General features: G+C 31.8%; 2 protein-coding genes across 2 annotated transcripts in view; one reads left to right on the forward strand and one right to left on the reverse strand.

Annotated features, from left to right (window-relative positions):
- Nucleotides 1-9,485: 9,485 nt before the first annotated feature.
- LOC133183414 (sperm-associated antigen 8-like) lies at nt 9,486-13,773 on the reverse strand. The gene is made up of 6 exons (XM_061318377.1): nt 13,636-13,773; nt 12,734-12,911; nt 11,102-11,147; nt 10,821-10,941; nt 10,057-10,119; nt 9,486-9,945 (listed from the first exon to the last, which is right to left on the reverse strand). Exons 1-6 carry the CDS (start codon nt 13,717-13,719, stop codon nt 9,823-9,825), a joined length of 615 nt encoding a protein of 204 aa, XP_061174361.1. The 5' UTR covers nt 13,720-13,773; the 3' UTR covers nt 9,486-9,822.
- A 266-nt stretch (nt 13,774-14,039) lies between these two features.
- Nucleotides 14,040-22,647, forward strand: part of LOC133181951 (general transcription and DNA repair factor IIH helicase subunit XPD-like) — a 33,563-nt gene continuing 24,955 nt past the window's right edge. The window contains exons 1-10 of the mRNA XM_061316606.1: nt 14,040-14,137; nt 17,671-17,869; nt 18,125-18,308; nt 18,892-18,983; nt 19,375-19,447; nt 19,551-19,767; nt 20,758-20,858; nt 21,848-21,966; nt 22,302-22,377; nt 22,512-22,632. Of these exons, the coding sequence (XP_061172590.1) occupies nt 14,065-14,137; nt 17,671-17,869; nt 18,125-18,308; nt 18,892-18,983; nt 19,375-19,447; nt 19,551-19,767; nt 20,758-20,858; nt 21,848-21,966; nt 22,302-22,377; nt 22,512-22,632 (1,255 nt within the window). The 5' untranslated portion in view covers nt 14,040-14,064. The remainder of the gene's footprint in view (nt 14,138-17,670; nt 17,870-18,124; nt 18,309-18,891; nt 18,984-19,374; nt 19,448-19,550; nt 19,768-20,757; nt 20,859-21,847; nt 21,967-22,301; nt 22,378-22,511; nt 22,633-22,647) is intronic.

Genomic DNA, 22,647 nt, shown 5'->3' on the forward strand with positions numbered 1-22,647 from the left:
AAGCAGAAAGAGATAACTTTCAAAAAAAAAAAAAAAAAAGAAAAGAAAAGAAACTGCCTGCTGCATTGAATTTTGACATTTTTGGCCTGAAAGACTAAAGATTATTTTTTTTTGGCCTAAAATAGAATTGCATCTATGCATTTTCATGCTTTTAAATTTTAGTACATAGTTAAATTCTTATAAGTGTTAAAATGATGTATTGATAAGGATTAATTTCTAATGTGTGTTTTCAGAGTACTTAACATGAAATTGGCATATTAGAAATTCTATTTACACTTGTGTGCCATAAAAGTTACGAAACAAGTTATTTTTAGCATATTTTCTTAATTTTTACTTCTAGTGAATCAGTAACCCATAAGAGATATAACAACAAATATCAGCCATAAATTAGAATAGGATAAGATTATCAGTGTATGGACTATTATATTTTGACCTTTATGTAACTGATGAAGTTGTGAGGAGATGTATTCATACTAAGTTGCTATTTTTAACACCTATTACAGAAGATAAAAATATTTTGTAATGATTGAAGTAGTATTAACACGAGCATTATTTCTTTTTTTTCTTGCTTCTTTTTTTGAAATTTCATCATTTGAACATACCCATCTTAAATCACAGCAATTCATTTTTTCAAGGTAAATTTAAAAAATGCACTCATTTATTGACTTTTAATCTTTGTTGTAAAAGTTGCTTTGTTGTAAAAGTCGTTTAAGTAAGTTGCTTGTGAAACATGACTGGTATTTTTTTTGGGGGGTAAAACAAAAGTGTCTTTTGTTTATGAACATTTAGATGAAAAAATAATTAGATAAAATTATATTTTATCAAATGAAATTGGAAAAGAACTTACACCTCTTTTCTATGGTGTTTCAATATCTGTACATCTCATCATCTTACATGTAGCTTTCAAGTGAGTGCATACAGTTTTCCGACACGTGTATCACTCTTGATCTTAATCTCTTTCAGAGTGCAGTTCAGGTTGGATGTTTGCTTTTTTTTAATCGTTCATATAATTTCAACAAATGTGTGGTTCTGTTTGATATACCACCAACAAAAAACATGTTTTTAAATTTTTTTTTTCTTGATGGCAGCATGCTATTTCATTTCAGATTTATTTTCTGTAATGAAATGACATGGTATTTTATATATCAAAATGAACAAGTTCGATTTAGTCATATTTTCAGATTGTATTTACCATTTTTTTATTAGTGCAAAAATTCTTGTATATTTTACACCTCTCTAGTGTTAATGTAAGAGCTTTTACGAGACAATTCCTTTCAACTGTGCATAAATCACTTATTTTCTACAAAACCACAAACCTTGCAAGTAAACACAAGAACTGTCTAAGACATTAACAAATGAAAATTAGCCCGAATTAGTTTGGATATACAGTAGGCAATCATAGGGTTAAATTTGTGTCACTTAATAAGATGATTAACCTGTTACACCATGGTGTGTGCTCTGTAGGTATTTAATGTACATGTAAGGGAGTTTAATCTGAGAAAAAAGAATCACCACATTTTTATTTACAATCTAGAGGTAAGGCTTGCACCTTATCAATTTTTTTCAGGAATGTTCCCAAGTCCAAACTAGCATTGGAGTGCTATTGGAAGCTTGCAGGAAGCTTCTATGTGTCAGTGTTTGGAATATGACTTGTGCTTTGGCATTCCTTTTTCTTTTCTTTTCTTTTTTTTTTTTTTTTTTGGTTTTTTTTTTTTTTTTTTTTTGTTTTTGTGAGCTAAATCTTTTATAAATTTTGTTAAGTGGATGTTGTCAGACCTAACACTTTAATTTGAGAACTACTGAGTATGCACCAGAACTATGGAGAACATGTCAATATTGTATGTTTTCTTTTTCTCAATTGTCATATGAAAAGGCAAATTTTGTTACTATATAAAACAGTGTATTCGTCCCCTCCCTCTTTTGATCATCACAATCCATTTTTCATACAACTTTTCTGCTCAGCATGACAAAATTCAATCAGTACACATGACATCATTGTATTTGAATTATGCAATGTTTATAAACAGACAATCAGCTTTTTTTGCTTCATTCATTTTTTTTTGTAAATCACCTGCCACATGACAATGAGTTTTGTATGACCTCAGGAACAAATTCTGTGACTGGACTTATTTTAGTGATAATGTTAGCATGTTTCACAGCTAGCATTGTTCCACTTGATTAATTACATCATTTATGTATTTTAATACTTTTACTCAAATGACATAATTCCCATCAATACTAATTCAGCATTGTGCCATCATGTTTATTTGAAAAAAAAAGCCAAATTTTCATTTTACCAATGTAAGTTTATATTTACTAACGTACCTGGTATATGATGTGTATGTTTTGTGAGAAAATTTTAATATTGGAAAAAAAAAGTTGGACAAGGTGAACAACGAAATATGAATAGGTCATTGGATTGTATTTGTTTTAGAAAAAAAAGATTATTCAAATTTTTATTGTGCACAACAAGTAAACCTTAAAGTGCTTTTGTTTTTCTGCTTCTCATCCTTAAGGTATTCTCCAAGAAAGTTGAAAACTCTGGTGGTGGTGATGCATGTGCAAGAATAATCAGGATTTGGGTTTCCAGGGTTCTCTGGGTTTTTTTTTTTATGTCGTCTTAAAGATTTGTATTTGATATTTGAATTTACTATTGCCATTCCTATATTTTCATTCCAAAGAGTCCCAAGGACATACATGTTTATGAAGGAAACTGCATTGGCACTTGCAAATTATTTTTTATTACAAAAAAATGGTAACTATTTTTATCATTATATTTATTTATTTATTTCACTTTGTGGGGGGGGGTGGGGGGGGGGGGTAATTTGTAGTTTGTTACAACCTTTTTTTAAGGGATTACTTTGTGTTTTATTGGACAAATCATTGGGTATACCATATGCATTCAGATACACATGCATGTAGAATAAGTGCTATAAATTATGATGAAGTTGTAGCAGAGCAACAACATTCAAGTTTACCTCCCCTTATGATGTGTGATGAACAGTTCTTAGTGAGTTCCATGTAGATTTGATTATTAATTACAATTTGCCATTTATTTTTCTTTAAGAAATATAACCTAGATTTCGATCATCCCTACTTTTTATGTTGATTTTAAAGATTTTTATGCATATATTTTGATTTAGATAGGGCATAGTTTAAGTAATCAAGAGCTTGCATATTGATAAAAACACCAAAGAAACTGAAAAGACAATGTAAAAATATGTTTCTTAAATTTATTTTATTTCTGATAAATTTACATGTAGATGTCTCTTTTGTGTATTAATAACACGTAATATATATTACATGTATTTTGTAATATGGAGCTCACTCATGCAGTACTTTGTCCTACTTTAAGGTAAAGATCTAGTTACTAATTTTAAAACAACTACTTCACTCTTACAATGTAATCTATTGAGACATCGTACACATGTAAAGGAAACTTGCATGTTGTACATGATGTATATTAAATAAAATGCATGATAAAGAGCATTGTATATATAGAAAATTACTGAAACATTACATTTGATAATTAAATTTTTATTCAAATAATTAACACATAGTATTTTCAAATGACCTGTGTGGATGTAAGAATTGAGGGTTATTGAGGGGAAAAAATCTTGAAATATGATTTTCTTTACTTATAAAAAAAAATCCAATTTATCTTTTTTAATTTAAACAATATTTTAAGAATAAATGGCATCAAGAAAATAGTATTTACATGGTCTTCCTTTATAAATGAACTGTTTAGAAATGTACCTGTTTTATATAATAAAAATATGCAGGCACCCAGAAATTACTAGATCTTTACCTGCATGACACGATATGCTTTTTGTAATCTTCATTTTAATGAGGAGTTTCAAATTTTCTGCTCGGTAAAACAAATCAAAATTTCTAATAGATTTGTAAGAGTATACAGTTGGTTAAATTTACAGTTTGTGTCGGATTGATGTGATCTCTTTTTTTAACCCAATATTCAGTATTGTAAGTCTGTAGAAATATTGTGCAGTTGAACTTTGGTACATGTATCTCGAACACCAATATATCTGGAATACCATGGATATGTCAAAGTACGCTGGAAATACCAACCATATTTTCTTTACTGGTACAAATTTTACCCCAATATTTAAAACCCTTGGATATTTTAGTCCCATCGGCATTGAGATACCAAGTTCAACGATTTGTCTTTTGTAACCAAAAAAACTATTACTAACATAAGAACTCTAAGTATAGTACACTTAGAAAATCAAAAATTCCCACTTCAAATCCATTGTTTTATGTAGCTGTAGTGGAGGTACCACTTCTCAGAAAGAGGAATCATTTGTCACAAACCATTTTTACTAAATTGGTAGTTATGACCTTTCATGTCAGTAATTGAAAATTGTTTGTTTTGTTAAGAATTAATCTTTATGGCATTATTTGTATAAATTTATATTACATATTAATTTTATAATGAAGGTTTATGTACAGATTGTACTTGTACTTAAAAAGATCCATCCAAGACTTGTAAGCTCATTTGTTTGTCTATGTCAATTTGGTCATTGCTGTCAAGAAACATACAAACTTTAGTAGACGTAATTAGTATGGAAATACTTTGTTTAGTTATGTACTACTGCAGTTCATTAGAATTTTCATTATAATGAAGCAAAAAGTCGTTATTTATTGTTTTGTTGATTGTGCTGTAAACCTAATTATATTGATTTGAGCCTTGTTGCTCTTGTGTGAAATTTTGAGGAAATAAACTATTTTGTTTTTTTTTTAATCTTTTGTAATTGCTTGGTAGGTTTTATGCTTACATGATGAAGCATCAATGTGAAAGCTATATATGGCGTATCAAAGCTAAAAAAAATATAAAAATACGAGATTGAGTGTAGATAAACATGATATATGTTATTTACATTCAAATGAAAATTTTTACCAATTTTGAACTTGAATAACCTCATGTTTCCTTAGTTAAATTGACTTTTAAACTGTGTCTGTTATTTAAATGCGGAGTCAGTAAATAAATCGGTTATTGTTTTAAATTTCTAATATCTTTGAAACGTGATTTAAATTGTGTAATTTACAGGAAAGTCATATCTTTTTATAAAGTAATAATTAAAACAAATAAGAAGATCGTTTTAATTTTAGTTAGTCTGAACTTATTAAAAATACGGCATATATGACTTTAGATCTTCAATAACGAAAAAGTATTCTTGTTTAATACACTGTAATAAACAGATCTCAGATGTTGCCACCAAGACATACACAATAATTTTATACATGTACAAGGCTGTTCAGTATTAAATGAAAACTGCCATTAGGTAGTCCAATCCTCAGGTTCTGAAAACCAGCTTTTAAGTAATTGAAAATGCTCATAAAAATGTCTCCGATTTCACATAGAAACGTGAATTTACCCATGGTATATTATATAGGGAAAATTATCAAATCTCAAATATATTTTCAGGAAATGCAAATAAAAACACCAGCTATGCATTTTCTAATTGAAAATTGATCAACAAATATAATTTAGGATAGAAAAATATAGGTATCCAGGCATTTGGAGAAAATTGCATCTTTTTTATGCTTTTACAGTATTTTAGTTGTTCTCTTTACTTCAATTGTTATATAATATATAGTGTAAGAAGCTTGTGCTAGACATCACACATCACGTCTAATTTCATATCATGCTAATAAGCATTGGCATCTAATGCTAGACTAAAAGAAATTCAATTTCTCTAAAATGAATTCATTTTTTTTTTCTTTTATGGGGTACAAATGTCAACTTTTTATAAGACCGTTTCTAAGGCTTCAAAGAACCTTGAATCATATTGAGATGCATAAAATGAAAATTGTTGCATGAAAAGATCTCAATTTCAAGCTTCATTTTAGACTTTTTAGCTCACCTGAGCTGAAAGCTCAAGTGAGCTTTTCTGATCACCCATTGTCCGTCGTCCGTCCGTCTGTAAACTTTTCACATTTTCAACGTCTTCTCAAGAACCACTGGCCCAATTTTAACCAAACTTGGTACAAAGTATCCTTGGGCGAAGGGGAGTTTTAATTGTTAAAATAAAGGGCCATGTCCCCTTACAAGGGGTGGGGTCATTAAAACATCTTCTTCTCAAGAACCACTGGACCAAAAAAGCTGAAACTTATGTGGAAGCATCCTGGGGTAGTAAAGATTCCAAATTGTTCAAATCATGACCCCCGGGGGTAGGGCGGGGCCACAATAGGGAATCCAAGTTTAACATTGAAATATATAAGAAAAATCTTAAAAAATCTTCTTCTCAAGAACCACTGGGCCAGAAAAGCTGAAACTTATATGGAAGCATCCTGGGGTAGTAAAGATTCTAAATTGTTCAAATCATGACCCCCCGGGGGTAGGGTGGGGCCACAATAGGGAATCCAAGTTTTACATTGAAATATATAAGAAAAACCTTAAAAAATCTTCTTCTCAAGAACCACAGGGCCAGAAAAGATGAAACTTATGTGGAAGCATCCTCCAGTAGTGTAGATTCTAAATTGTTCAAATCAGGACCCCAGGGTGTAGGACGGGGCCACAATAGGGAATCCAAGTTTTACATTGAAATATATAAGAAAATTTTTTAAAAATCTTCTTCTCAAGAACCACTGGGCCAGAAAAGCTGAAACTTATGTGGAAGCATCCTGGGGTAGTGTAGATTGTAATTTTTTCAAATCATGACCCCGGGGGAAGGGCGGGGCCACAATAGGTATTACAAGGGGGGGAAATCTGGTAAAGAACTGCATGGCAAGTTACTCAGGTGAGCGATGTGGTCCATGGTCCTCTTGTTTAATAAAATAATAAAGGACAAGGTATGGTAATGGCCGAATCTGGCCCCTTATTTGATGTTAAAATCAGAACACAGTTAAAGTTGTGATAGTTTGTAGTTAAAAACTTAAAATGATGCTTGTTTTAAAACCAGCACTAATTTTGATTCAAAGCTTACACGGAGGCCACAAGAGGGTGCAGAAATGATACATTTTCCCGAATTTCCTCAATTCTGGCAGGATTTTGTCAAATTCGAGATACTTTTCACTTCGGGAAATATAGAGCACAAGCTTGCCTACCTGAGATTTTTAAACATAAGATGCATCTGATGCTTGCGTACGAAATATATCAATTTGGTAGATAGGCAAGCTTGTGCTCTATGTTTTCTGATCCAAAATGTGCTGTAAGATCGATGAAAAATTGCATAAAAGTGAGAAAATTCGGAAATTGATGTATTTTCTGACCTTCTTGTGACCTCTGTGTATCCCATAACTTAGAAACAATACTCATTTTGTGGCAGGGGTGACAACAGGTTTTTAATTGATAAACTGGTGTATCATTCTAAAAGACACCCCAAACTAGGGGCCAAAAAGGGGTCTTAGCCTATCTTGTCCTTTAAGAGTTATCCTTCCTGGCTGAGGATCGGATATCCTTAAATGCTTTAAGAAATGGCCAGAATGGTAATAAAGATTCTGAATATTTCAAATGCAGGATTTATCTTCAAATAAAGTTAGAGTATAAGTCTGTGAGCTTTATTTCAATTATTAAGATTTTTCTTCCTGATAATGTTGCATACATATTCATAGTGACAACATATACACTAGACAAAATTGCTAACGCACCACCTAAATAAATTAACATTTTTCTTTTCAAAACTTGTTTATGATGTTTTTGATATATAATTATGTTACTTTAATAAAAAATGAGACATTTAAATGTTTTAACTGATAAATAACAACAATGTTAACTGAAGCGTAACCACTTCATAGAAAAAATTACAATTATATCCATACTTTTTTGGTGGAATAAATTTCAATATTTTTCTTTGTGGTTGTGTTCTTTATGTTTGTACTAATTAAAAACTCAGGAAAAAAGTTACACCGTATGCGGCATTTGACTGTAGAAGAGCGCGCTAAGGCAGCCAGTATGGTGTCTACAGGGGGTTCCTTTGAAGAAATTCGTGAAAAACTAAAACAATTAAAAGATTATGCATTTCTTTGATGAAAAATTGTTGAAAATGAATAAACAATCATAAAAATGTTTACAATAGATAGCAACGGCATTAAGTAAGCACCACACAATAACTTCAAGATTGTTCCACAAAATTGGGGCAACCGGAAGTTGGGTGGATTTGGTAGAGACACCAAGGCACTGGATGACTACTAAGTGATATGGTAGTCAATCAGGGTATATCATTTGATTTTTAAGTTGGAGACTGCTTCTGTCACAACCTCACGGACCACCATCGGTAATCACCAACTTCATATCTTGGCAAAAACTGTGCGCAGTGCACGTCGGGAAATTGGTTTTCGGACAAGAAGGTCCTTTAAGGGTCTTGACATGACACCAAAACATTTGTCAATCCAACTGTTTTGGAAAACTTGGCATATTTTATATATTAATACCAATCAGGAAAATGATCAATTCACAAATAAGAATAATAAGTGGTGCGTTAGCAATTTTGTCTAGTGTAAATACATACTGAAAAGAAATACATATACCGAGATGTAAAGAATTGAGGCGTACAAGGCAAGGACAATCCCCCACTCTGAAAAAAGACATTTCTGAGTTCTGAAAGTTTGTTTTTTCAAAAATTTGTACTGTCAGTGTCATCTTTAACACATTTGCTTCCTGTATTTTATTAAATAAATTATTGATACTTTATTTTTTGCTCATTTTTTTTAAGTAAGTGAAAAGAAAAAAAAACAAGGAAAAAAAGCTTCATGCATAATTTGAATGCCCTCCAAAGATCACAATTAGCGGCAAGACTAAACGTGTTAACCACTATGCTACGAAGTCTACATCTTTAGTGTAATTTAAATAGAGTTTGTTGAAGCGTATAATTTTTTCAGGAACGTTCAATTTTCATATAGAATGGGTTCAGACTCCATTTTTGAAACATGAAATAGATCTTACATATACTTTTCCAGCTATAAATGTTAATGAAGAATGGAGACTTGACCATTCATGTTCAAAAATCATTTTTTATGGCTCTATTATACCCATTTTCCATTAAATATGCTAAACTGTCAACTTTAAAAACAAATTATCAATTAATAAGTCGTTAAATAAAATAAATGAACCAAATGTGTTTATGATGACATTACTGACAACATAATTTCAGAAAAATACAACTTTTTTGTGAATTTTGAAAATTGAGAAATATATTGTCTCAGAGTGGGGGATTGGCCTCACCTTATATGCCCTTTTTCTTTAGCAATTTTTCCTAAAAAGTCGGTATTTAATTTTAGGGAGAATTAAGTTTAGTGATTTTGTATGTACATGGAAAGATAACTAGATAGGGGTAACCTCCGATGTGGAATGAATTGTTAGTGATATTAAATTTTAGCGACCTCGACAACCTTGCTAAAAATGACAAAATTGAATCCTCGCTTAAATTTCTGCTTCTACAGTATGCTGCATATATGTCGTATTGTATATTACAGAGGCAGATTTTACATTTTCAATTATTTTCAAATTTTGATTAAAAACAAAAACAAAACATAAAACTTGACTTGTGTATAGTGAAATATTATATGCAGCAAGTATCAACAACAGCATAAATACAATGGTGAAATTGTAATTCATAGTATATTGTACAAGTAATATGATAATCATCATAAATTGTGTTTATACATTACCACACATAACGTTATATTACACTGTACAAAAACACATGAGAAAAATGTGTTAATTTGTTTAAACTGAATTTTTCTTCCTCTGATACATTCCAAGAACTGATATTTTTTATCAACATACAATTATATAAACAGATCAAGGTCTAATATATCATGCATGATGATTCAATAGTTTTTCTATAAAGGGTAATATTTTTTTCACATTTTAGGGTAATCTTCCAGTTCATGCGGTGCGGGTTCATTCCAATATTCACCTATAGGTTTACTGAAAGCATCATTTTTCCTGAAAGGCGTGTCTCCAGTTTTGAGTTGTGAGACTCCCTACAATTTATCAACAAAATTAGATATGCAATCTCATATTTTAAAGAGAAGATACATGTAATACTGGCATTAATATGTAACTTCGTTAACAATAAGTTAGTTTATACTCACATGAATAACATCTTTGTGTTCTGACCAGAATGTGACAGGCTGATCTTTTCTGTAATCATGTGTCTGGTGGGGAAAAAAATCCTCTGTATATACTTAACATTAACAAGTACAGGTTCCCATCATACTCGCAAATCACAGACTCTTAAAAGTGCATTTACAGAGCTAAATAATTAACCCTTGCACCTAGGTCAGGTAAAAGGACCCTGTCCCAATTGAAAATTTGCTCTATTTTCCCCAAAATTTAGGTAAAAATTCCCAAATTACAAGCAGATTGAATTTTTCAGACTGAGTGCTTTTTATATTAGAAAAAAAAATTGAGATTTTGATGATTCATAAGGATGTGAATAGAGGATAAGCCTTCAATCTAACTTTTTATTTAACAGTTTAACTAAATATGAGACAGCGCCTAGCAGCATATTTCTAAATTTCGATTTTAAAATTCCAGATTGAAAGGGTACAGGACCCTTTACCAAAAAGGGTCAAATAAACCCTGCTATAATTGTTTCAGTCCCAGTAAAGTAAGCTGGTTTAGTGGAGTGGAATGGTCACATCACTCAGACAAGTCCAAAATTGGGGGATACAAAATTATAAGATGTATCCAAATGGAGTTAAATACTGTATATGCACCAATTAATACTTGACTATTTTACCAAATACTTCAGTACATATAATTAATGCTTACAAAAGCATTAAATGCAGGTTGTTATACAAAGTGCGCAGTGTATGTATCTAATAAAAATTAATTTTGATAGTACAAGTAGTACCTTTGTGGGAACTGGCTTTTTGCTGACAAAATCTGGTTTATTGAAGTCTTTCATTGTTATTGATCTGAAATCTGTAGGTTCTGGCTGGGGTGGAATGAGTTCATCTGCAAATACTTCTCTCCTGATGACAAAGAAAGATAAATTCATCATGGTGTTAACAAAAAAAAAATCTAGTGCAACATGGTATATTTTATCATTATCACAATATTTTCACTGTAGTCATGGAAATGTTGCATAATGACTTTTTGATAAAATAATATATTACAATGAGATTAACATACCCAACTTTTTCTAGAAGCATAAGTTTCTGTAATTCTTCCTTTTTACCTAAAAATAATCAATTTAAACAATTTACTTGACAACATATAACCAGTTATAAAGATGAATTTGTCTAGGAAATGATAATTCTTAATGAATTGAATGTAAATGGAATAGGGCTGGGATGATACAATCGAAATATTGATATTAAATATCGATTCTATGTGTAAAGACAATGTGCATATTGATATGGAAAACAAAATTTCATACTTATTTTTTCTTTGTTTTACTTAAAGTTTGGGTTTAGAATATAAAGTAAATGTTAAAATTATAAATATTCATACAAAATACATAATAAACACCACATTTGATAAATTTGTTTTACAATGGATATACAGCTATGAATAAATTATTCTTATTTGTTTAGAAATATTATTTCAATACAAATGAAGATTTTATAACCAATTAAAAATAATGAAATAATGTGATACATTTTGCATCATGGTAAAAATATCATGATATATTGTATCAATAAAGAAGAAAGCGTATCCTCCCAGCCCTAATTAATGGAACCAAATAAGAATTGCATGGGATACAAAAGTTATAATAATTCATGCTACATATTTTACTGTTATATTTACCCCCACTTACTAGCACCTGCCATATGGCACTCAAAAAATTGGAAAAGACAGGCATTTTTAAAAGTTGAGGTTTGGAATCTCAAAAAAAAAACCCCAAAACATCCATATCTTGAATAGCACGGATAATAAGTATTAGTTGTGTGAGTTGGTAGTCCCAAACACAATATTTTCTTTATATAACCTTAGTCTTTGAAATCCACAAACATTTTAAATGTCATTAAGATCAGCAGAGCAACTCAGATTACCTAGCACATATAATATGGGAAATGAGTACATGTACTTGGATAAATAAAATGATACAAATAGATCGAGCTACCTAATCATGTTCATCAGGTCCAGTCCAAACACTATTTCTACCTATGTAGCTATTAATAGCTGCCTAGGTATTTAAACCTATGGAAGTAGCTACTTCTACCTACTTTTACCTGTCTTTGAAATAATTACTGCACATCTTTAAAACACTCAAACTTGTTGTTTATCATCTTGTGCATTTGCAAAGAAAAATTCAGGATGTTAATTTGAAAACTTTTTTGTTTGGAGAAGAAAAGCATAAAAAATCATCCAAAACATTTTATCTGAGAATGCTTGAAGATTAGTTTTAAAATTGATACAGATTTGTTAGTCATTTAATTAAGACTTAGTTCTGATCCTTTAAGGTACCAGGAAATGAAACTGGATAAAGTTTTTATGCAAAATCGATAAGTTAGAAAGTAATCATTTTTTGCCAAAATTTTTGTTGTATTCATCATCAGTGTGACTGTATTATTAAATTTGGTGCTCACTATATTGTGCCATTCCTGATTTGACCACAAAATGTAAGTAGAGCAAAAAGTAGGTAAAAATTATAAGCTACCTGGAGTAGGTTTAAATACCTATAGGTACCTATTAGTAGCTACGTAATGTAGAAACAGTCTTTGGACTGGACATGTTCATTATATCATTGCATGTGTACTTGTCTGTGCCTTAATTTTTGTAAATTTCACCTTTCTGAGATAGTTTTAAAAATTTTATTACCTACAAGCCTCACACCACAAGGCTCTGGTTTTTTGTAGGACTGCCGAACTGTAGTAACATTATCAACCTTGGAATCAAATTCTGTTGTAAGAATTCCTGCATGTCCATCTCGAAAGATCTGTGCACTGCTTGTGATTTTTTCATCTTTATCTATTTTATCAAGGTCTGCAACTTGTCGCTGTAATAAAATGAGACTGTTAACTAGCAATGATGAAAAACTAGATTATATATATATATATATATATATATATATATATATATATATATATATATATATATATATATATATATATATATACATGCTATAGATAGTTTTCATATGACGTATTTTCTCTCCGAGTTATTTCCCTTGGCCGCCATCTTCAATTATCTTGGTGGTCATCCTGGTAATTTTTCCCCTTTGTCTTACCAAATATAAGAGGGTGTAGCAGAAATATTTGGGGGAAAATCTTTATAGAATAAAAATTATGAAATAAAGGAAGCTTTAATAAATGTATATTTTTCAGAAAAACAATGCTTCCTACCTCACAATAGCCAGTATAAAAAGTTAAAGTTGGTTGAATAATGAAGGAATATGAGCATGTTGACCTCCAATATGGCGGCCAACGGGAAATAACTCTTGCTAATTTGGGACTACTGAAAACTATCTATATGCTATGCTTTATGTGTGTTGCCGGTGTGTATGTACTGTTCTTGGTTCAAATAAGGATTTAGTTGATAAAGTATAATTTCTTAAAAGATATTTCTGTGAGTAGATGTAAGTGTACTTTAAACAAATGTATGAGAATTAATTTGCAACCATTTGTTATCGTTAGGATTGAGGATATCATACAATTACAGTGAAAATCACATTAAACCTTAAAAGGGATCCCATTAAAAAATAATAATAAAACTAAACGTACCTCTTCTACCCAATTTTCCAATAAACATTTTCCATCTGAGTTATTGAACCGAATTTCATTTCTTCCCTGATTTAACAAACTCATTTTTGTGTGTGTTCTGTAGAATTGTTGGCGGAAGTATTGCTAACCATGGAGATTCCAAACATTGAAGAGTTCCAATCAAGAAAGATAATTCGAAATTTCAGACACAATATATTTTTTATTGATAAAAATTAAATATATTTTCTATTTGACTCTGAAATGTCAATATTTACCCCTAAATTTATATGTAAAGAATACTGTGGTTTATATCTAAACTTTGTGTTTTGTTTTGTAATTATTTGATCGGGTTCAATCTTCATGAAATATTGAACACCAAAACAGTGGAAGGTGAGACACGAGTTCACGGAGTTGATTCCTCGTCAGTCGTCTACATTTCAGCAGCTAATTATGGCAGCTAGAATATCGGATACTGATGTAATCACCGATCTTGAAGGAGAAGAAGCACCCCAATGTGCACATGGTGTGTAGATTTGATCAACCAATCTGGTAAAATTTAGAACTAGAGACAGGTGACAACCAGTGATATGTGCGGCATATTACAGTGTTTTCTTCTTCTGTAGAGTGACAAAAATGGGATAGTTAATTAAATTTGAATCTAGAACTCAAGAACAAAGCAGGTATTAAAAATTTCAACAACAAAAAATGATTAAGAAAAGTTGTTCAAAAAAGGACTGGATTCTGAGAGGTTCAATTTTAAAATTGCTAAAATATTATGGTTACCTATGACTGCTATTTCAAATGAAAACTTCAACTTGAAAATGATCCCTGATCCATTGTTAGTAGATCCTTTTTAGGTATGTGAGTGTATTAAAAGATTGCAGCTTGGTCAAACGAAATAGAACTTTTCCTCATAGATATTTATAACTTTTACCTTTATTTTTAGCTCACCTGAGCTGAAAGCTCAAGTGAGCTTTTCTGATCACATTTTTTTTTCTGTTGTCCGTCTGTCTGTCTGTCCGTCTGTAAACTCTTCTTCTCCAGAACTACTGGGCCAATTTCAACCAAACTTGCCACAAAGCATCCTTTGGTAAAGGGGATTCAAATTGTTCAAATGAAGAGCCATGCCCTCTTTAAAGGGGAGATAATTAAGAATTAGTGAAAATTTGGTGGTACCTTTTAAAAATCTTCTTCTCAAGATCCACTGGGCTGAAAAAGTTGAAACTTATATGAAACCCTCCTTACATAGTGTAGATTCAAATTTGTTCAAATCATGACCCCCAGGGGTAGGGTGGGGCCACAATAAGGGATCAAAGTTTTACATAGGAATATGTAGGAAAAATCTTTAAAAATCTTCTTCTCAAGAACAACAAAGTCACAATTAGTCATATTGATGTGGAATCATCCTCAGGTAGTGTAGATTCAATTTCGTTCAAATCATGACCTCCGGGGGTAGGGGTGGGGCCACAATGGGGCATCAAAATTTTACATAAGAATATATAGGAAAAATGTTTAAAAATCTTTTTCTCAAGAACAGCAAAGCCACAATTAGTCATATTGATGAGGAATCATCCTCAGGTAGTGTAGATTCAAGTTTGTACAAATCATGACCCCCCGGGATAGGGTGGGGCCACAATGGGGGATCAAAGTTTTACATAGAAATTTATAGAAAAAAAAGTCTTTAAAAATCTTTTTCTCAAGAACAGCAAAGCCACAGTCAGTCACATTTGAATGGAATCATCCTCAGGTAGTGTAGATTCAAGTTTGTTCGAATCATGACCCCCAGGGGTAGGGTGGGGCCACAATGGGGGATCAATTTTCTGCATAGGAATATATAGGAAAATTTTGAAAAATCTGTTTCTCAAAACAACAAAGCCACAATTATTCATATTGATAATGAATCATCCTAAGGTATTGTAGATTCAGGTTTGTACAAATCATGACCCCCGGGGGGTAGGTTGGGGCCACAATGGGGGGATGAAAGTTTAACATAGGAATATTTAGAAAAAAATCTTTAAAAATCTTCTTCTCCAGAAAAACAAAGCCATGATTAGTCATATTGATATGCAAGCATCCTCAGGTAGTGTAGATTCAAATTTGTTTAAATCATGACTCCTGGGGGTAGGGGTAGGGTGGGGCCACAATGGGGGATCAAAGTTTACATAGGAATACATGTATATAGAAAAAAAAATCTTGAAAAATCTTCTCAAGAACAACAAAGCCACAATTAGTCATATTTGAATGGAATCATCCTCGGGTAGTGTAGATTCAAGTTTGTTCAAGGCATCCACCAGTAGTAGGGTGGGGCCATAATGGGGGATCAAACTTTTACAAAAGAACATATACATGTATAGGAAATATCTTTAAAAATCTTATTCTCAAGAACAACAAAGCCATGATTAGTCATATTGATATGGAAGCATCCTCAGGTAGTGTAGATTCAAGTTTGTTCAAATCATGACCCCCTCCATCCCCCCCCCCCCCCCCCCCCCCCCCCCCCGGCCGGCTAGGGTGGCAGACATTTTTTAAAGTCCGTTTTCAAGAACAGCAAATCCATGCATGATTAGTTATATGAATATAGAAGCATCCTCAGAAAGTTTAGATTCAATTTCATTCAAAACATGGCACCTGGGGGTAGGGTATGCCTAGAACAGGTGATCAAAGCTTTACATATGAATATATAGGAGAAGAAATCTGCTGACGAAGAACAGCAGGGCCATATTGACTCAGGTGAGCATTGTGGCACATGGGCCTCTTGTTTATTTACTCTTTTGCACTTCGTGCATGTCCATTTTTTGATGATAGTAGTAATAAAGTGGTATTAGAATTGATTTTTGTATTTAACAGTGTTTAATACAGCTGTCCTGCTTTTCTGTGATTTTATTTCAGTCCCTGTCTACTTTTCCATGACTACTACACATGGTAACAGGTGGGTTCACCACAATGGCATGTTCACTCTGAGTGGTTTCACCTCATGACAAGTGTTTTTACCCTGATTATACCTGTAACTAGTAATTATAGGCTTAAAATGTTTGCACAGAGATTTGGGCAGTTTGCTTTGACAAACTGCTAATGCGCTATGCTTGTGCTTTTTCCATGTGTGCTAAGGGAAAGATTTTGATGTGTTCAAAGTCATGCACCTATTTGATTAGTTTAACATTTTTTAAAAATGAAGTATATCTTCTTTGTCAAAATTTCAGAAAAAGATGTAGATTGAGGGGGGGGAAAATATATATATATATATTTCTAAACTACCATGCACTTATTTTACTTATCTAAAAATAGATGAAAAAGTTATTTTCATGAGTTTTTAAATAAAGTTTGCATGTCTATTAGTTGTAAAGAACTAATTGGTATTGATGGGCAACTTATTGAATTAAATTTATTACAGTGTTCATTAATTAACAACTGATCATATGACTTTTGCTTTCTTAAACATTCAGTACACTGTATGTTTTGGGGAAACTACTTGGGGTGAATCCACTCAGGGGAAACAGGGAATTGGGGTGAAACCACTCGGTGCAAACAGGTAATCAGGGGGAAACCAATCGAATTCCTTTACACTGCTTTTCTGCGATTGGGTTTTATATAAGTTGTATGTTATCTCCTTATTTGAAACCTCTTGTTTGTGAATTTTGAATGGCCACGGGTAGTGCTTAGCAACAAACGGTTTGTTTGTTCATACTAAAACAAACCGTTTGTTGCTATTGTATAATATATGGTGGATACACTTATAAAAAAAAAACTCAATGTTTTAAATAATGGTGATGTTTCTTATTAATGAGCAGCATTGAAAAAGTATGCATAGATACAACTGATGCACAAGGAGTTGTTGTGTTAAGAAATTTTCCTGGTTGACGAAAAAAGTGCATATTAAATAAGTCGCGGAAAAGCAAAAAATATAATTGCAGAATAGCAGTATGATTTTTCACGGCAAAGCAGGATTTTTTTTGTGAAAGAGCAGTACCAAATCACAGAAAAGTGAAACTGCATTTAATACATATACTGGGGTATATGGCATAATTGGTGTTTAATTAAGAGAATTTTTATATATAGGGCCAGCTCTAATGTTTGTTCGATACAGTGGTTCTGATCAAGGCAGGAGATTCTTTGCTTGTTCAGCATTCAGGGACAGAAAAGCTTGTAGTTTCTTCAAGTGGTGTGATGACAAAATCACAAAGGAAAACGAAGAAATGCGAAAAATGAGACGTAAATCTGAAGAGTTAATGCTTACGCACAAGCAGTATAGGAAAAGGTTTGTGTATGATATATGTCTGTAGGTAATTAAATACATGTTACTTGCATCAACTTTCCAAGAATAACCAATTCTGTTTACAACAAACTGCCATTGAATTGGAAAAGTTCACTGAATACAATATTTCAATCAAAAGTATATCATAGATGTAATACTATTCAATTATATTAGGATTTTTGAAAGAAATAATTGTTCATTTAGAGATGGAATTATTGAAATATTCCTTAATTTCAATCAGTGTTTTTCTCCTCCTAGATTTTTAAGTTTTAAAAAGCTACCTCTGAAGGAGAGAGATATGTGTCGAACATGTGGTTTGTTTTTGCTGCCAGGTGAGGTGAAGGATCATGGCAAGCATGACATTCTGAGCAACGTTAGCAAAGCCATGTTAAAAGTACCATCAAAGCTCTTCCTTCCCCTCGACAACAACAAAACTTATGCTGTGAGTATTTATTTCTCATCAATGAACTTTTATACTTTTGTACATTTATGAATACTTTGGATATATCTATAAAACTCACACTGATATGATGAAGAAGTAAGAAGAGAACAAGATGTGTTTGTGAAACACTATGCCCCCGATGGTAACACAGTTCTGGAGTGGGACATAGACTACAGTGCAATAGTTATGGCCAATGTTAAAGTTTTTCAAATGTAGGTCAAAAGTCACAGTTGAGCTCACATGATCAAAAATTTCTGTACCAGTGGAAAGGTCTTGTCATATTGAACGCTCATGTCAAATATTGAAGCCTTACCCTTGACAGCGCAATAGTTATGGGCTAGGTTAAAGTTGACAACAGACAGACAGACAAACAAACAGACAGACAGGACAAAAACAATATACCCACGGGATTTTTCGATCCAGGGGGCATAAAAAGAAATGAACATTCTGAAGATAAGCAAGTCTGCTTAGAATAGACTGCCAGTGATTGTTGAAGTTGCTTTTTTATACCCATAATTCTATGTGCCCCAGAAAAATTTGTTTGAAATAAATAAAGATTGGATGGTTGTTCACTTTTTTCCAGCAATATTTGTTTTCTGAGAAGACAGTGAAGTTTGTCCTGGGGCAATTAAAGAGCCTACATAAAACACATATAATTTGTTTAGGAGCACCAAGGTATGTAAAGATAAGTAATACATGTATATATATTTATTGTAAGACGTCATTTTGAAATGGCCGGTAGTAGCAATTTCAGCATTCAAAGTATTTTATCATTCCTACTTATTCACTGAATTCCAATGTTCCTAGTAAGATTAAGTATTATGAAAGACAAAGAATAAATGTCTTCCATTGAAATCATTCATTTCTAACAACATTCATGTCAAAAAAAAAAAGAAAGAAAAAGAAAGAAAGAAATGTAAACCTAAATATCCAAGCGGCTCAGTTAAGTACTTTACCTTGGATGTAAGGTTTTTTAATTTATCAATATTTCTGAGAAAATATAGAATATGCCCATCTTTAAAAATACATGTATGTCTATGAAAACACGACTAAATATTTTGCACAGAATTCATGAAGCAATAATGAATGAAAAGGATGGTACACTGACAAGTTTTCTGTTGGATTTGGATTCAAGATATGTAAGTCTATATATTGCAAAATCTATGATTAAATTCTTCTTTTATTTAATTATGCAAAATCAAGATTGTTCAAAAACTATAAAATTCTGAAATCTAATTTTAGATGCAGTTATATGGACCTAATAACTATGCTAGATACAACATGTTCAACCATCATTTCTTTGATGGGGAAAAATCTGCACATTCATTCACCAAGTTTATGAACAGTTGTTCACATGACCAGGTTGCCATGGTATTTGATCCACCATTTGGTGGGATGGTGGATGCCCTGTCAGCTTCCTTAAGGAAGATATCAAACCTCTGGAGGACAACATCACAAGGTTTACAGAATTTTATTTTTACAACAGAACTTGTGTAAATACAGTTGAACTTTGTTATCTCAAACACTGATATCTCCAATACCATGGATATGTCGAAGTTTTTTGCATGTCCCAACCACTTATTCTTTAAGTATTTTACCCTTGATATCTTGAATCTTTGGATATCTCGAAGTTTTTTCTTGGTCCTTTCGAGTTCGAGATAACGAGATTTGACTGTATTTCCAAAATTAAAAAAAAAATGCTTGCATGTAGAAATTATTTAAGATTCTGTCTTAGCATGTTATGCTTATGGTAGGGCTTTGTAACTGATCCTAAAATTCAAATCAAAAAGTAAAATGCTTTTTTTTTCTTTATAAAACTGTTTTTATTACAAAATTTGAGTGCAAAACCAGAGATAAATTAATATACAGGTTACTGGTAAACAAAAATGTAAACAGTAAAACACACTTATAACGAAGTGCCAGGGACAGATGATTTTGATTCGTAATAAATGTAATTCATTATATCCGTTAGTATAACATAAAGTTTAAAGTCCTGGGGATGCTGTAAGCATCAATTCATTATATTAAAGCTTGTTCGCTATAAGCCTGTTTCACTGTATATTGTCTTACTTTGTTTCTTATGTACTGATCCTTTATTTATGAAAATATCTTAATGTGTCTTTTTGTACTAAAAGTTTTACTGTCTCAGAGAATAATACTTGTTTGTCGGAAACTTACAGGAACATTTTATTTGCATACAGACACATTAAACATGATACAGTTGAACTTTGGTATCTCAAACACCGATATCTTGAATACCATGGATATGTCACAGTGTTTTGAAGTCCCAACCCCTTATTCTTTAAGTATTTTACTCTGGACATCTTGAATCCTTGGGTATCTCAAAGTTTTTTTCTCCGTCCCATTGAGTTCGAGATAAAGAGGTTTGACTGTACTATAATGCAACTTACATGCATGTATAAATTTGCTGATATCTGAATTTTCTCAGCCCCTGAAGATGCATCTCTGTGTATTTTATGGTTCTTTCCTTACTTTATGGAAAAAAGGATAATTGACTCATTTAAAGATATCCAAATGCTAGATTACAAGGTAGGTAAATTATGTGTATTTATTACATTCTCAACAGTGAAATACTGTAATTTATTCATTGAATAAAAGTGATATTTTGTCATAATGTGTAAGAATATTAAAGTGATATTTTGTCACAGTGTGAAAGAATTTCAAAAGTGTGGCAAAATTCTCACTTTTCTTTCCCTTCATGAAGAGTGTTGTTAGAAATAATCCCTGGCCTGTTACAAGATATGATAAATAAACAATCCTGACACAGAGACTAAATCAGCCAAAGTTTCTTCAAATATGTTGTTGAAATCCATGTTTTAAAATGTTTTCAATCTCATAATCGCTTAGCTATGACGTCGGAACCACTCAACTATGGCATCACAGCCTATGACACTGTGTTTTGCAAAGAGAGAGGCAAAGAGAAAATCAAAGAAAATATATTTATTTATTATAAACAGAAAATTCAATATTTTGTAGTTGAATATGGAATTTATTTCACTCATGAGAGAGAATTTTTTTTTTTTACGATTTTTTACTCATGATTCGCACTTCTGAAATATAACAAAAAATCTGTCTCATTTGTGAAATATTAAAACACCATATCCAACTACAAAACATTGAATACTGTAAGTTGTTTTAATTCCACAGTCTTAAAATTCCACGATTTCTCAAAAAGTACCAATCGCGATGGTTTTAATTTCTCACTGCAAGAAATTAATTTAAAATTTGTATAAGCATTTAAACGTTTTTAAAAACTAATAATAGCATTCACGATGGGTTTATTTTTGTGGAAAACTGATAAATCGCGAACATAGTGAAATTGAATACAGTATCCTCTATATGTCTAATTAATTCTATCAATGTTTAATTCACATGGGAAAGGAATGGACAGCAGTTTTTAAAGGAATATCCTGTCATTAATATTGTACAAAACAAAAAATAAAACACAAATTAAAAAACATGACTGGTATATACATGTATACCACTTTAAATTTGTGTAATCATCTTACTGTATTTAGGTTGACTATGACAACCACCAGCTGTTCCAGGGTGATGTAAAGAAGTATGGATCCCCTGTCAGGATATTTACCAATATCCCCCCTCACAAGATCACCCTACCAGCAGAAGAAGGATACAGGTATTGGGTTATGAGATTTTTTTTTACTCTTTATCAGATTCGTGTCCACAATCTCACCTTTAACCATACTGTTCTGACAGTTTAAAGAGTTAAATGTATTGTAGAAGCACAAATTTTCGTGGGTATAAAATTTCGTTGAATTGTCATGTAAAAGGGTTTCGTGGACATTAAATTTCGTTGTTTCAAAATTAACTCTATTCAATATATAGTCATAAAAAAGTTCTTGAGGGATTTAATTTCGTTGATAATTATTAACAACGAAATAAATGATATTTAATCCCCAATGAATATTTCTGCTTTAACTGTAAATCTTTTTTTTTTTTTATGTATTTTAGGTTCTGTAAAGTATGTAATAGGTATTCTGCCAAAGAAAATGTACACTGTGATGTTTGTGATATTTGCCCCTCAAAAGTAAGTTTGTAGGAATTATCTCTATGTTAGCAATTAAATCTATGTCTTTATACCTACATTGTGTATGCATTTGTAAAATATACCAAGAAATGAAGAATGTTTAAAATACTACAGAAGTTTTCATATGTTTGAAGGATGGGAGGACATACAAACATTGTTTTAAATGTGAACGGTGTGTGAAGCCCAACAAAGAACATTGCAGTGTTTGTAAATCATGTCAGTTAAGGGATCATACCTGTGGAAAACCTAGCCAAGGTAAGACCAATCATG

Source organism: Saccostrea echinata, unplaced genomic scaffold (assembly GCF_033153115.1).
Source record: "Saccostrea echinata isolate AGI-Se365-2 ecotype Australia unplaced genomic scaffold, CSIRO_AGI_Sech_v1 ptg000009l, whole genome shotgun sequence".
NCBI classification, from domain to species: domain Eukaryota; kingdom Metazoa; phylum Mollusca; class Bivalvia; order Ostreida; family Ostreidae; genus Saccostrea; species Saccostrea echinata.